The 14,358-nt window shown below is 39.0% G+C and overlaps 1 protein-coding gene across 1 annotated transcript in view; it reads right to left on the bottom strand.

Moving 5' to 3' along the window:
* Nucleotides 1–670: 670 nt before the first annotated feature.
* The window catches only part of prkg3 (protein kinase cGMP-dependent 3), a 37,787-nt gene continuing 24,099 nt past the window's right edge, over nt 671–14,358 (bottom strand). Inside the window, 21 exon segments of the mRNA XM_080290031.1 lie at nt 671–1,463; nt 2,101–2,176; nt 2,887–2,949; nt 4,373–4,489; nt 4,698–4,861; nt 4,982–5,123; nt 5,270–5,359; nt 5,448–5,584; nt 6,699–6,810; nt 6,943–6,984; nt 7,130–7,177; nt 7,367–7,432; nt 8,043–8,131; nt 8,271–8,348; nt 8,489–8,552; nt 8,714–8,819; nt 9,856–9,969; nt 10,126–10,292; nt 10,372–10,488; nt 10,611–10,680; nt 12,068–12,157. Coding sequence (XP_080146157.1) covers nt 1,377–1,463; nt 2,101–2,176; nt 2,887–2,949; nt 4,373–4,489; nt 4,698–4,861; nt 4,982–5,123; nt 5,270–5,359; nt 5,448–5,584; nt 6,699–6,810; nt 6,943–6,984; nt 7,130–7,177; nt 7,367–7,432; nt 8,043–8,131; nt 8,271–8,348; nt 8,489–8,552; nt 8,714–8,819; nt 9,856–9,969; nt 10,126–10,292; nt 10,372–10,488; nt 10,611–10,680; nt 12,068–12,157 — 2,039 coding nt within the window. The 3' untranslated portion in view covers nt 671–1,376.

The following is a 14,358-nucleotide window of genomic DNA, read 5'->3' as shown; positions in this document are numbered from 1 at the left end:
GAGAGAGTGACAAGAAATCAGAAAACTGTTATGAGTTACTGGGATTGGATAAACAGAGTATATTGTGTTTGCTCTGTTAATCATACCACATGCATCACAGGTAAAACAAAGTGATCTGCAAACAGGAAGTCACGGTTTACTGCTGTGAATAGGAAATACTTGTAACTATACTGTGCATCCTCTGGGCTGCTTCTGTCATTGCTGCTGGGGTATTAGAGTCTATGCTTCAATGTGTTTTGGGTCTTCTGTAGGAAGGAAACATCTGGCAGCGGGTATTTTCCCTCTGGAAGATGTGGTTTTTATTCCTGTGAAGTTTGTGTCGTGATGTGGAAAACTGGTCTCAGCAGGCACATCGTGCGCATTAACAGGAGGGGACAGGAAGACTCCTTCCTCCAGCCCTAAAACCTGCTGCCACATCAGACAGCTGTGCCTTTCCAGACCCAAACAGTCAGCTGCAGCCATTGTCAAGAACATGAGATTAAACCCTTATTATGTCACAGGCCACTTTCCACCCTGATAACATTCTTAAAAACGCATTTCCACCATGCATTGTTATCTATCATAAATCTAATCTCTGAATACTTTGGTGTCAGCAGGAGGAAAAAAAGTAAATCAAATCGGCTCGGTATTTTATTGCAGCACAGTAACAAATTGAGCTGAATCAAGTGTATAAGGGCAATTTTTCTTTATTTTCAATCAAAAAGGTATTCTTCATCATGCTGTTCAGTTATCTTTTTATCTAGAAATCAAGGCCTAACACCACAAGAAAGTAACAGTGTAACATAAACAACTTCATCAAGAGGATAAGCACTTTTTTTTTCTTTAAAACTTTAAAGATTCAAAGGAACAATAGACACAGACATACATTACAGCTATGGCATTAGAAATGATTCTGTTTCCAGGTTTGATAAGGACAGGGTTTTTTTGTTGTTGTTGTTTGGTACAAGTTGTACCATATGACAGAAACTCTCCACTAAACACAGGGATGGGTGTTTTTATTGGAATCAGTAAAAAGTGTTATATAGATGTTGTTATTGGCACTTCTCCACCAGACACCAAATTGACTTGGACTGTATTTGGAAACAAAATGTTGTACCATGTTCTTGTAACACATTTACATATTTTGGCCCCTTATCCACCTTTATGGTTGTTTTAGAATAGCAAAAGAGGAATTTCGGCACACGTCTAAAGTGCATGATTCGATACAGTTTCACTCCAATAATCAAATTTAAATCAACTTGGTTGTTTGTTTTGTTTTTTCCAAACAGGAAATTCTTCCCACCCTCATATGACTTTAGCCCTGTTTTGGCCCCAACTCAGGCGACCTACAATTATCCTATATGGGGATCTCTTCTTGATCCTTTAACATGGCAGAATCAGAAGTCACGGTCCCAGCCAGAGAACTCCTCTTCTGCCTTCGTCTGATCAAGAGGGAAGCGATCAAAGTTGATGTAGCAGGGACCCTGAAAGAGGATGAAATGTTAATGAAGCTCATCAAACAGCCTATCCCGTAATCTATTTCTAATCAGTAATATTAAGCACTCTTAAATCCCCTCATTTTAACAAAATTCGGCTAGTGACGAAATAACACCCACATAGTCCCAATGAAGCAAATTCAACATTTTTGGGGAGTTGATCATTTATTTTAAAGAAGCATTTACTTTTGAATGAAGCATTTAGTAAAAATATTTTTAAATGTTCATTTGAAAGCATAATCCTACCGGGTTTTTTTTTAATCTTAACACATGACTAGGAAGAGGATGAGGACAAGAAGAGCAAGAAACTGGAGCAACTACGATAGGCTAATTTCCTTTCTGGGGCCAGTAATGATATGAGGGTGAAAAACTTAGGGTTGTTTTCCATTTGGACTTTCTATTTTTTCATGTTCATGCAGTGTGTAATAACCTTTCAGACCCAGGTTTTGTTAATATAGTCTGAATACACAGTGGGTTTCATGTATCAAAACGTTCTTTAGCCACTGCGAAAACCAGTAATATTTGCTCCACACAATCCTGCCTGCGGTCCTTCTTTTGTTTCACTTTCTCTAAACATAAAAAAAGGTTCTGCTTTCCATGTAAGAGTAACACTGGTTTGACTTGCCTTGCGGATAAGCCGTGCTGTGGGAGCCTCAAGCTGACCCACACGCAGCTTGTGCCAGTTCATACTGCTGAACCACCTGAAGGTAAAAAGGGAGATTTTGTCATTACTATTACTATTATTATTATTAAACATGGTTTTATAATCATAAAATAATAACAAGGTAAAAAGGCTCAATCAGCAGTGTAGAAACATAATCTATAAAGACAAAATCACCATGCTGTTTTTCTGTACAAAGAACTTTAGACTGCTAATCACTTCCCTATTTTTCACATAGTATATATTTATTGTAGTAAATGTACTCACTCTATAGTAATACCGCTATAATAATTACGCAACATCGTATGTGCTATGCACTTGAGGTGGAAAGGTGCATAATGTTTATCATTACAGATAGTAAATGTATAAAATTACTGTTGCCTGTTCAATATAGGCAAAAAATGCCTTGTTGATGCCAAAGGTCAGAGGAGAATAGCTGACCTGCTTCAAGTTAGATAGGAACTCTACAGTAAATCAGATAACAACTGGTTACAACCGAGGTAAGCAGAAGAGCTCAGGAAACTGACATTACAATTCACACCAAAATTGGATGATGGAAGTTTGGAAAAAAGCTTTCTGTTCTCAATTTCAGATGCAACATTTGTATAGTAGATTCAGAATCTGGCATAAACAACGTGAAAGCATGGATACATCTTGGTTGTACCAGTGGTTCAGACTGGTGGTGTAGTGTAATGTACTACAGTACAGGCAGCAGTAGGTGACCAAAGAAGAGAGTTTTGCCATGGTTACCTGTGATGCCGGATATCTTTGATCCCATTTTTGGTGTTTCCTAATCTCTGACCAGGCCGAGGTCTGAAAAAATGCATCATTCAGAGAGAAGGCAGTTCAGAAACTGCTTTTGGTTTCATGAGCTTTCATTTTTCAAGAGGTGTGTTTTATTACAAATATATTTCTATATAAATACAAATGCATCTAATGATGGAATGCTTTCTTTTTCAGACATTTTTGTCATTTTTCATTATTCACACTGTACTTTGAGGCACTGTGGCATTTCCAAACAAGAAAACTCACCGACCAGATTTTGGGGGATTTTTAGTTTTTTTTGGTACACCTGCTTAAGTGCTTGTGAATTCTATTTCAAATCAGCCAACGATATGGAAGCAAACCAATGCATTTAGACGTGCAGTTCAAGCTGAGCATCAGAATGAGGAAGAAAGGTAATTTAAGTGACTTTGAACGTGGTTGTCGGTGCCAGACGGGCTGGTCTAAGTATTTCAGTAACTGACAATCTACTGGGATTTTTTCTTACACATCCATCTTTAGAGTTTACAGAGAATGGTCCAAAAAAGAGAAAATATCCAGCGAACGATAGTTTTGTAATAATTTTGTGTTTAAACCAGGTTGTCAAACATAAGGCCCGGGGACCAGAATCGGCAGACTCCAATCCAGTCCACTAAAAGGCATAAATTTAGAGACTTTTAAACTTTTAATCTCATCAGTTTTACAGCTTATGATAAAGACCTTCCCTACAGCCATCCATACTATACTTAAGTAATTAAATCCACTCTTCTATAGAAATATCAGTTTTTACATTGAATTCACAGTCAGCAAAAACAGACAAAAACACACATTGACAAACTATATTGTATACTTACGGGACAGTGTGTGCAGTGAACTACTAGATATAGTTTTCTGTAATTTTACACATTTCATTGGTCCAGCCCACTTAAGATCAAACTGTGGCCCACGATGTGGAAACTACTTTGAAATCTCTGTTTTAAATGCTAAAGCCTACCTGACTATTAATACTACCCATGTCCATCCCTTTAACACCTCAGTGTACCAATTTTCTCATGGCTGCTTCTTGCAAGCTAATATGCAATAATGTCACAAACCTCAAATCATCTCAAACTGATTACAGTGAGTTCACTGTGCTCAAACGGCCTCCACAGGTACCAGATCTTAGTGTAAAAAGCTCTTCTGGGATGTGGTGGAACAGCAGATTCACATCATGGATGTGCAGCTGACAAATCTGCAGTAACTGTGTGATGCTGTCATGCCAATATGGACCAAAATCTCTGAGGATGTTTTAAGCACCTATGCCACAAATAAGACAAAAAGGGGTCTAATCTAGTATTAGGATGGTGTAGATAATGAAGTTGCCACTGAGTGAAATTTTCATAAGGTCTAATTCCATTTTTCTTTTTTGTACAATTATCAGTGACCTATATGAAAATGTAATCTATGTGCTCTCAATAAACTCAGCTGTTCTTACCTGCACAGTTTACTGATAATGGACTTGGCTGCTTCGCTCATATAAGGTGCATAATGGAGCTCCCCATCCAAAATTTTGGCATAAATCTTCTGGGGCTCTGAGCTTGAAAAGGGAGGGCTGGCCATTTGAAAACAGAAAAAAAACGTGTTGTTAATAAATGTTTAATTTTTATTGAATGGTATTAAAAAGACTGAAACCTGAAATTGTGAGACACTGAGCTCTGAAAAAGCCATACAGTGCTGCTGCCATCTGCTGGTAAACATTAAGGTTATTTTATGTCTCTGTTGGTTAAAAAAAAAAGTATTATTATTCTCATTGTTATTACCTTCCCGCCAATAGTTCAAAAATCAGGATGCCAAGAGACCAAAAGTCAACTGCAAAGTCATGTCCCTGGTTCTTGATGATCTCTGGAGCCATGTACTCAGGAGTACCAACAAATGAGTAGGTTTTCTCGCCCCGAACCAGCTCCTTTGCAAAACCAAAGTCAACCTGGATGATGACAAGCACCCACACAAGAATCAAATGTGATGATAAAGTCTTCATTAACTGAAATTCACATTAAAAAAAAGTTTGTTTGCTTTAGAAACTTGTTTACAGCTAAAGACGCACCAGTTTGACGTAGCCCTTCGCATCCAGCATCAGGTTCTCAGGCTTTAGGTCTCTATACATGATGTTCTTCTTGTGGAGGTAAGCATAGGCCTCCACCACGCAGGCAGTGCAGAACACAGCGACAGGCTCGTCAAAACGACCTCTAACATTCACAAAGATGCAATAAGTTGGACAACGGTTTTCTTAAAAATTTCTGTAAACTTCCATCTGCTACAGCTTCTACAAAAAAGTATGTATTTTAAACTGGGGAACTCCAAATATAGAGCATGATTTCACTTTTCGTCTTACACTTCTTTGAGTTTGGTCCAGATTTCCCCACCACTACAGAACTCCATCACCATGTAGATGTATCGTGTGTCTTTGAAAGCTCCATGAAGTCTAGAAACAGCGAGAGCAGAAAACATTTTCAGGTGCTCTGCGCTCAACCGATGGATTTAAAACACTGCAGTCCACATATCTTTGATACCTGACAATGAATTCACACTGCACAGCTTTAAGGATCTTCTTCTCAAACAGCATGTGCTCTTCCTGTCTCTTGGCAACAATGTGCTTCTTGCTGACTCGCTTCACGGCGTAATATTTTCCATGGGGCAGGGTGGTCATCTTAGAAGAGCAAAAACAGTCATCAGTGCTAAAAATTTTACAACCCCAGTTCCAAAAAGAGTCAGGACAATGTGTGAAATGTTTAAGTTCTCATGTCAGGTAACAATGTAACAAAGTAATATGGTTGGGTATAAATCGAGCATCTTCGACAGGGAGAGATTCTCAGCAGGGTAGAGGGGCAGAGGGGCAGTTCACAAGGAGGATGGGGTTCAAGCGCTATCATGGAAAGAGTAAGCCATACATGAACAACATCCAAAAACACCAGTCTTCTGCAGGACAGAGCTCATTTAAAATGGATAAAGGAAAAGTGAAAAACTGTTCTGTGGTCAGACGAATCAAAATTTAAACTTCTTTTTTGGAAAACATCCTGTACTCTGGACTAAAAAGGAAGCAAATTATCCCAACTTTTTCAAGACACATTGCAGCCATGAAATTCAAAACAAGCTAATATTTTTTTCTGAAAGTCGTACATTTCCCTATTTTTAACTTTTGATATGTTTTGCTTCTTTTATATCGTGATTAAAATACAGGTTGTGAGATTTTCAAATTATTGCATTCTGCACTGCATTTCACACAGTGTCCCCACATTTTTGGAACTGGGGGGTTTGGATTTACTGCAAATGAGAGAAATATCCATATATGTTAAAGTACATAAACGTTTAGTGGCTAATGCGACCGTAACTAAAATGAGGGGTTAGAGCTGAGCACAAGTTAGCTGAACAACAAATTATAAATTTTTTCTGACTGTGGGAGTAATTACCTTTAGCAGTTCACAGACTACCTTATACATCACATCAGTGTTTACAGTAGGCTGACAGAGCCTCTCTTTACAACAGCAACTTCCACATGCCAGTGCAGGGTAAACATAGCTATAATTATTGTCCTTTTTCCATTTCGATAGCTCAAACGGTTGTGACACATGGGACCATAATACATCATCCATTATGACTGTGTTAACCCTGTTCTGGTGTGGTGGTGAAAACTACCTCTGTAGTTTCTACCTTTCTAATAAATGTTTAAAATATATATATATATATATATATATACATATATATATATATATATATATATATAGTGTGTGTGTTTTTAAACCCAGACAAGATGCACAACTGACCAGCGCCACACGGCCAAATCCTCCAACTCCAAGTGTGACAGGATCTCCTTGATAGCGACCCTCCTGATAGAAGACTGGAACCAGATCCTTCAATCTCAGAGTGGAGCTGGGGCTGAGAAAGAGTGGTGATTTTATTTAAATTTTTTAGATTTGTTTTCACTAATAACTGCTTATTGAGCTTATTCTGGTGACTGATTGTTGGTTTTGTAACATATTTTAACCTTCACCTTCAACAGCCCCTCACCTCAACTTTTCTGGAGGTTGCGCCTCCTGCATCACTTTGGAGCTGGAAGTGAAAATAAATTTGACAGGATATGAGCAGGAAACTAACTGGGGCAGTCTATTTCACCTCCACGTCACACTCTCGGTAAGGTGGAGGAAAAAACAAATTGTGGTTATGCAATCAACAGTGCTTTTTTTTCAATACATACTCATCAAAGAGTTCCAGGTGCTCTACGGGAATTGTTTCTTCAAATACCCTAAACAAAAGGCATCATTAGTCAAGCTGTGCATCTGTAAGCAAGTGGGAAAACACAACAGACAGCAAACAGACTGTAAAGCAACCGAAGAATTGTCCTCTCCAGGAGCAACAGCTGTCACTGCAGAGCCTGAGCGAACACACTATCACATTCGGTTACTGTCGGAATTGAGTGCTGGGTCAGACTCACTCCTTGTCAATGGAGAAGCAGGTAACAGGGCCGTCGGCAGTGCAGGTTGCTGTCCTCAAGACCTCGCTGCAAGACAAAAAGCATTGCCAAAATTCAAGTCTGTGGAAATGCAATGAATACAGCTGCAGAAAGAGAACCTCATAGAGATATTTTAATTGAATAACATATATTAGCAAATACTAATATGTAGATTAAAAAATATGCAATGTGAAAAAGTACTGCATTATTTTGAGAAAAATAATTCCCAGTGAAATTGCAATGGTGCTGCATGTCCTGCAAATTAGAGGCAGACAACACAAGCTAGATGATATTTGATATTTATTAAAAATCCAATATCCTCCTTGTATAATCAAAACAACCTCTGTTATTCCACCAGAGGATCACACACACACACACACACCCACACACACACACAGTGTTTCTGTATGCATGCACCTCTACTGACAGCCACAGCAATAAATTTGCTTCAATGGCTCATTTGCATCTTAGCAGAACTGCGCAATTTAGGGAAAAACGTGATGTTTCCGTCACCAGAGAGCATTCGGAGGATAATCTGAAGAATCTGCAAAATAAAAATGTCACAGCTGACAGCAGCTGAGGAAGGCGCGAGGAGCACATCGTGCTGCACGAGGCTCTCGCAAATGTCCTCAGGCATGTGTTGTGTCTCCATGGTTACCGTATGAGGGCCTGTTCCCCGAAATGCTCCCCTTTTCCCATCCTGCGAATCTGCTTCTGATGACCGTTCACGTTCTTAGTCACCAACACCTGAAGGGGAAACACGCACACAGGCAAACAAACGGAAAGAATAAATGTTATGCACACAAGAGAAATATGGGTTTGTGAAATAGGCTGGATAAAAACTCTGGGTGTGACTGGCCAAAGACGCACGTTAAGATATCGTTACCTCTCCTTTGAGGATGATGTAGAATGCGTTTCCTTCTGTTCCCTCTCGAACTATAACATCTTTGTCCTGGTACTTCACCTAGAAGAGACAGAATTAAAAATAATATTAAGAAAAATGTGTACTTTCAGATTCACTCCAAGAGCTGAAAGAAAACATCCTTGTGTTCAGTGTATTTGATTCTGTTGTGTCGTAGCAAAAAAAGACATCGAGGTGCACACCTCCTCCATGGAGTCAATGATTTTGGACAACTGGACATCATTCAGGTCCTTCAGAGTGTGGGCCCTGAAATGGCAAGTGGGAATTTAAGAGAAAATTAGAAATAGGGGAAGCATTTGCTGCATTAGTGCAGCGAAAAATACCAAAACTGTTATGATAGAGTTACAAAGAGAATCCGAGGAGTCGGGATGAAAGTTTTATCATGGCTGCTGAGTCTAGAAACTCACGTCTTCAGGAAGCCCATGAGCTGTTCTCGTTTCTTCTTGGACTTGTTGGTCATAATGCTTCTGTAGGTCTGTCGCTCCATGCACCACAGATGCACAGGTGTCTTTGCTGCAATATGAGCACACAATAATAGAGATAAAAATAAACAAAAATAAAAAGAGTAGTGGACTCAGTTAACTTTGAAGCATATTTTACGATTAAGACATTTGAACTCTTGAATTAATTTAACTACAACTGTAACAAAAACTGATTGAACCTTTAAAATTATTGGGGTTTGGTTTGATTGAAAATTCACAAATACTGTTCAGATGTAATAGATGAAATCTGAAATAAATGACATAAAACCATAGCCAGATGCACTCTATTACCATCGCAGAACTCATATGACAAAGTGAGATAAATGAGAGACAAGCTTGCTGCAGATGGGAGAAAACTGCCTTCCCACGGGTGGATTGCATTGTAAAGGGATGTACTTGAACACACTGTTTTTTCTACATTGAATCAGGCACCTTTGTTACAAAACTACTGTGACTAAAAAGCTATTATTTTTTTCTGTCACTGTTATGTTAGTTAAGTTATGTTATTGTTTTGGTTTTGTCACATTTTACATTTCATTGTCCGAAAAAGCTGCTACCTTTCATAGCACAAGGCATGTTCATTATATCAAAATGCGACTCCAAGCGTTTGTGATAAGCAGCAACATCCTCCTTCACATGTTTTCTGCATCCATTTTGGGGATTTTGGACAACCAGTCCCAAAACCACACTAAACCAGTTTCAATCAGGATACTGTTTGGGTCCTTTCAAAATAAGAGTTTCTTCTTTTTCAGAAGTGTTATTGTTAGTCAGTTTGTTCTCCCCTCAGTGACTATAATGTGTCCAAATACCAAAGCAAACTATGATATTCTCCCCACCATGCTCTAGAGTTAGGTTGATGTTTTGTTGTTAACATGCTGGGCAGTTTTCCTCCAATGCACTGCTATGTATTTCTGTCAAAAAGTTCATCCATTATCTCATATGTAGAACATATGTGGTCATTTATTATACATACATACATGTCTCCACATAAATTACATTATACTATATAATACAATCACTACAACCCTCTGCAAAACCCTCCAGGAGGCATCATTATACAGGCTGACCTTTGACTGTTGCTGTCCTTTTGCAGTTGTACAGAATCGCCAGCTCTCCAAAAACATCACCACTAGTAAGAGTTCGGAGGTCACGGCCAGACTGGCTCACAGAAAGCTCACCAGCTATAAAGAAAGGGCAAAAAAAAAATGATATTAAAATTTGCTTATTTGTGAAATGATGCTGTAAGAAGTTAATAACCCAGTTTTAAAAATCTTCCGTATATACATGGAGCAATCGCAGATAAAAAGACAGACATTCATACTAAGGTGTGTGCCTACCTGCCACAATGTACATGCTGTCTCCTTCAGAGCCTTCCTGAATGACTTCATCTCCAGGATTGAAGTGAGATACCTTTAACAGGTCCACCATCATGGCTATTTGCTCATCATCTAACCGGCTCAGGAAGTCATTCTTCTGGATAGCTTTGACAATTAGGCTCGTCTCACTGCCGATAGAAAGTTCAAAGAAGTCATCTACAACATACAAACTGGGTATTATATAAGTTGTTGGAAAGGTGCTGATGCTGACCTGACATTTTTCTTCACCCTCGCCCGTTTAATCTCCAGGTTCTCCGGGATTGGTTCTGAAGCTATGACAGCTGCACGGCTCTTCCTGACCTCAGGTTCAATCTCATTACCGGTCTGAGAGGGAAAGTCTGTAACAGAAACAAATGGATGGTTACAGATCGCCATTAGAAATCGCATCAATCATGTGTGTAAGTAGATAAGTAGATGTGTCCCTGTTCTGTGTTCCCGTGAAGAGCTGCTTACCGAGATCATGATACTGAGTCTGCAGTTGTTGCAGGAGTTTCTCTTTCTCGGTGAGTCGTTTTTCTGTGAATGTGAAGAAAAAAAAACACATATTAAATGTGCAAAACACATTAAAAGTGACGATTTCTGTGCTTTGTATATAAAAGATGGATATGGGTCTGAAACATAAGCCAAAGTAAATTCTCTCTAATGGCCTGCAGGGATCCACTCCTCTGAATGCAAACGTAATGAATCACCCTAGAATGACCCTAGTTGTCTCTTGATTTATGACTTCACTAAATACCTTAATAGTGAGTTTATTTTATGAATCACCCGTTTCGAGTCTTTGAGTCACATACTGATGTCACTTTTGTCAATTAAGATCACAATCAAAGACAAATAACATAAAGCATACATTGGGCATGGATACATTTATGACTGACAAGTCATAAATGTATGTAATGTCATCCATTCATGAGTATATAATGTCATCCACTTATCAGCCTGATCCATCTCTCATTGTGGTTTAAGCCCATAAACCAATGAGTAACTGCATGGTTTTCTACATGTGTACTCCGTGTTTTATGTACAGTGGGGTCATGCTAATAACTGATCCATGCTATTAACTGATCTCTGGCCATGATCAGAAAAAAAAAGTCTAAAATTTTAGTTGCATCCCTCCAACATTTTACACTCATCAGTCACATAATTAGGTACATGTTGCTAGTACTGGGTTGGATCAGAGCTGTCTTAATTCTTCATTACATAGATTCATCATGGTGCTGGAAACAATCCTCAGAGACTTTATTCCATATTGACCTGACAGCATCACATGATTTTGTCACATGTCATCCATGGCATGATTTTCCCATTCCATCACACCCCAAAGGTGACCATGCGAGACATTTCAGTACAGTGAAACTCTCATGTTCAAGTAACCAGTTTGAGATGACATGAGCTTTATGACATGCCACATTAGCCACCAGAGGATGGACATGTGGTCATAATAGGATGATAAGATCTAATACTAAGGCACCCAAAGTGTGCCAAGAAAATATCTCCCATGCCATTACACCATCATCACCAGATCATGGATCCATGGTTTGATGTTGATGTGAAATGTTGACCATCTACCATCCAAAACAAGCAGCACAAGTGGAGACTTATCAGACCAGGGAATCTTCTCTAATCCAGTTTCTGTGAGCACATGAAGCTTCCTGTTCAAACTGCTTCAGCCGTTTGTCTTGACCATGTCTACCTGTCTAAGTTCCACTGATTCCACATCTTAAGTAAAAGTCCTGTGAAGGCCTCATTCTGGTTCTCTAAATTTGAACTCAACCTTCAGAACTTTAAGAGCTCCACCTTTAATTCATGTGTTCGTATATATCCCAATATTCACCTCAATGAACCTGCTATTGCACAATGAAGTCTCTATAATATTTAAAGCTTATATAGTTATTGTTGTACTCACCTAGGTCCTTATTTTGCCTCTGCAGCTCCTTGTTGATCAGACATTGCTTTTCTAGCTGCTGCTTCAGCTCCTCTATTTGCTTCTCCATAGCTACAGCGGGAATAAGATTTTTTTTAAAAGGAAGATTTATGGGAGAATTTCATATAACAGGAAAACGAGAAGTTGTATAAATTATGCACCTGAACACAGACATAAAATGTAGCCCCAGTTGTTGTGATATTTGTGGAAACTCCTACACACAAAGCCATAAAGGGTGATATTTAAACTGTAACTGTGTTGATACCTTTTTCTCAAAGCACTGAACCCTACTTCACTGGCAGCACACAGCAAGAGCCCTGCTGAATAATGCAGACTAATGATGGACAGTCAACGGGGTGCTTTCTGAGTGCTGTCACACCCTGCCAGCATTTGCTGAAGATCTGTTACAGTTTCTGTGACTGATAATGACACAAAACCTGTCAAAGCTGTATAAAAACCCCTTTAAATGATAGATTGCTTTTTCCAGGCTTTGCGTTTATATGCAGATTATTTATATTTGCTGGTTGTGGGTTGTTACACTAATGTGAGACATAAAAAACCCTGTGACTATGCATAAGCAGGTCATATTAACTGACAGATTCATTAGCACTGCTGCATGAGATTAACAATGAAGTTAACCACAAGCCAGATCCAATACCTCTCTTAATCAAGGTGACCTGTTTAAAGAACCTCTGCAAACAAGATTCCTTTTCTGTTTTCTTTTTTTAAACACTCCAATCAATACAAACACACTTGGATATGTGCCCATTTTACTAAACACACAGTAAAAACCCTGGAGAGGCTGTTTGCCTGTGTTCACGGCACACATCGTATGACCCCAGGTTACTGCTGCCTCACCCTGAACATTGGACAGGCCTAAGATTAAACTAAACTCATAAAGTCATTTAGTAAAACACCAGCAGAATGTGACAGGGAAATATAAACAGCTCCTGTTCTGCGAGGGAGCATGGGCACTTAAAAAAGACATGTACAGCGGCCTAAACTAGATATTTTTCCAGGGATTTCAGTACAGAAAGCGACGTGACTGCAGTGCACATAGCTCATAAATGTGTTACAGAAAAGAAAAAGACCTTAATGGTCAGTTTACACAGATCATAAAAATATGTCCCTACATGCTTACTTGAATATCAGATTTGCCTCAGGATGGTTCGTTAAATTGTCACCAAAGCACACACTAAGACAGAGCCGTGCACAAACACAATTTGTAAACTTTCTAGGAACTTGTAGCTGTTGAGAAAGACAATCTGAGCTGATTGAGATGATAACCTTTAGTGCCTGCAGGCTGACACTCAATGGGGGAAATTGCTCAGTTATTCTTCAGCCCTGGGGCAACTGATAGGTAGGTGGCTGTATTTCTGTTTGAATATTTGCTGTTTCATTGGTCCATGTTTGTTATTTTTGTTACAATGGTAAAAAAAAAAAAAATCAAAAACAAAACAGGTTATTATTTAAATACTGAATGAACTTTAAAAGTGAGCAACATTCATTTAACATGCGTATATTCATATATTCTGTAAATGATCCTGGAGGATCCCAGGAAACATGATATTAAAGCAGACAACGCCAAAAAAAGGAGAGAGAAAAAGAAAGAAAAACAGATATTTGTGTCTGCTTTTCAGCTGCACGCCAGGAACATGATGCCAGCTACCATTATACTGACACAGCCAGCATACAGTCCACTTCATACTGCTTCATTATTAATTCATGGCCATGTGTAACTACAGCTGAATTCTCATAAGATACTCTGTAATAGAAACCTGGAAGGAAGTCATGTGCTTTGTCTTTATTAGGCAGCCTTTTCTCAGATATGACGTTTTGTTAATCGCTGTAGTAAATCAAAAACCAATAAAACTTAAGCTGAACCAATGCTGATCTGTACTTTAAACACAGTAATATATTTAAAGAACCGATAAATGCCTGAAGGTGGCCTGTCTGACCTAATCTACAACTCTGAGACACTATTTGCACGTAATCTGTGGACGAATAGACTGAAGCCACACTCACCTGCAGGCATGGTGTGATCAGCAGACAAGGTGATCTAATGTCCTGCCTATGAAGGCCGCATGGATCACAGGAGCCAAATAATCACCTTGAGCTGCTCAACGATATCCACTTTTCCACTGCAGAGAAGTTTTTTGCTTTCTGTGCAGTTTTTCTGACCTGCTTGAACCCCAGATGAGCTACAGACTGGACACACCTGAGCAGACACACCGCATGCAGCCTGCAAACTCTCTATCAATACTCCTTCTTCT

The sequence above is a fragment of the Astatotilapia calliptera genome, chromosome 15, assembly GCF_964374335.1.
Source record: "Astatotilapia calliptera chromosome 15, fAstCal68.1, whole genome shotgun sequence".
Lineage (NCBI taxonomy): Eukaryota > Metazoa > Chordata > Actinopteri > Cichliformes > Cichlidae > Astatotilapia > Astatotilapia calliptera.
This window is presented reverse-complemented; position numbering and strand designations above follow the sequence as displayed.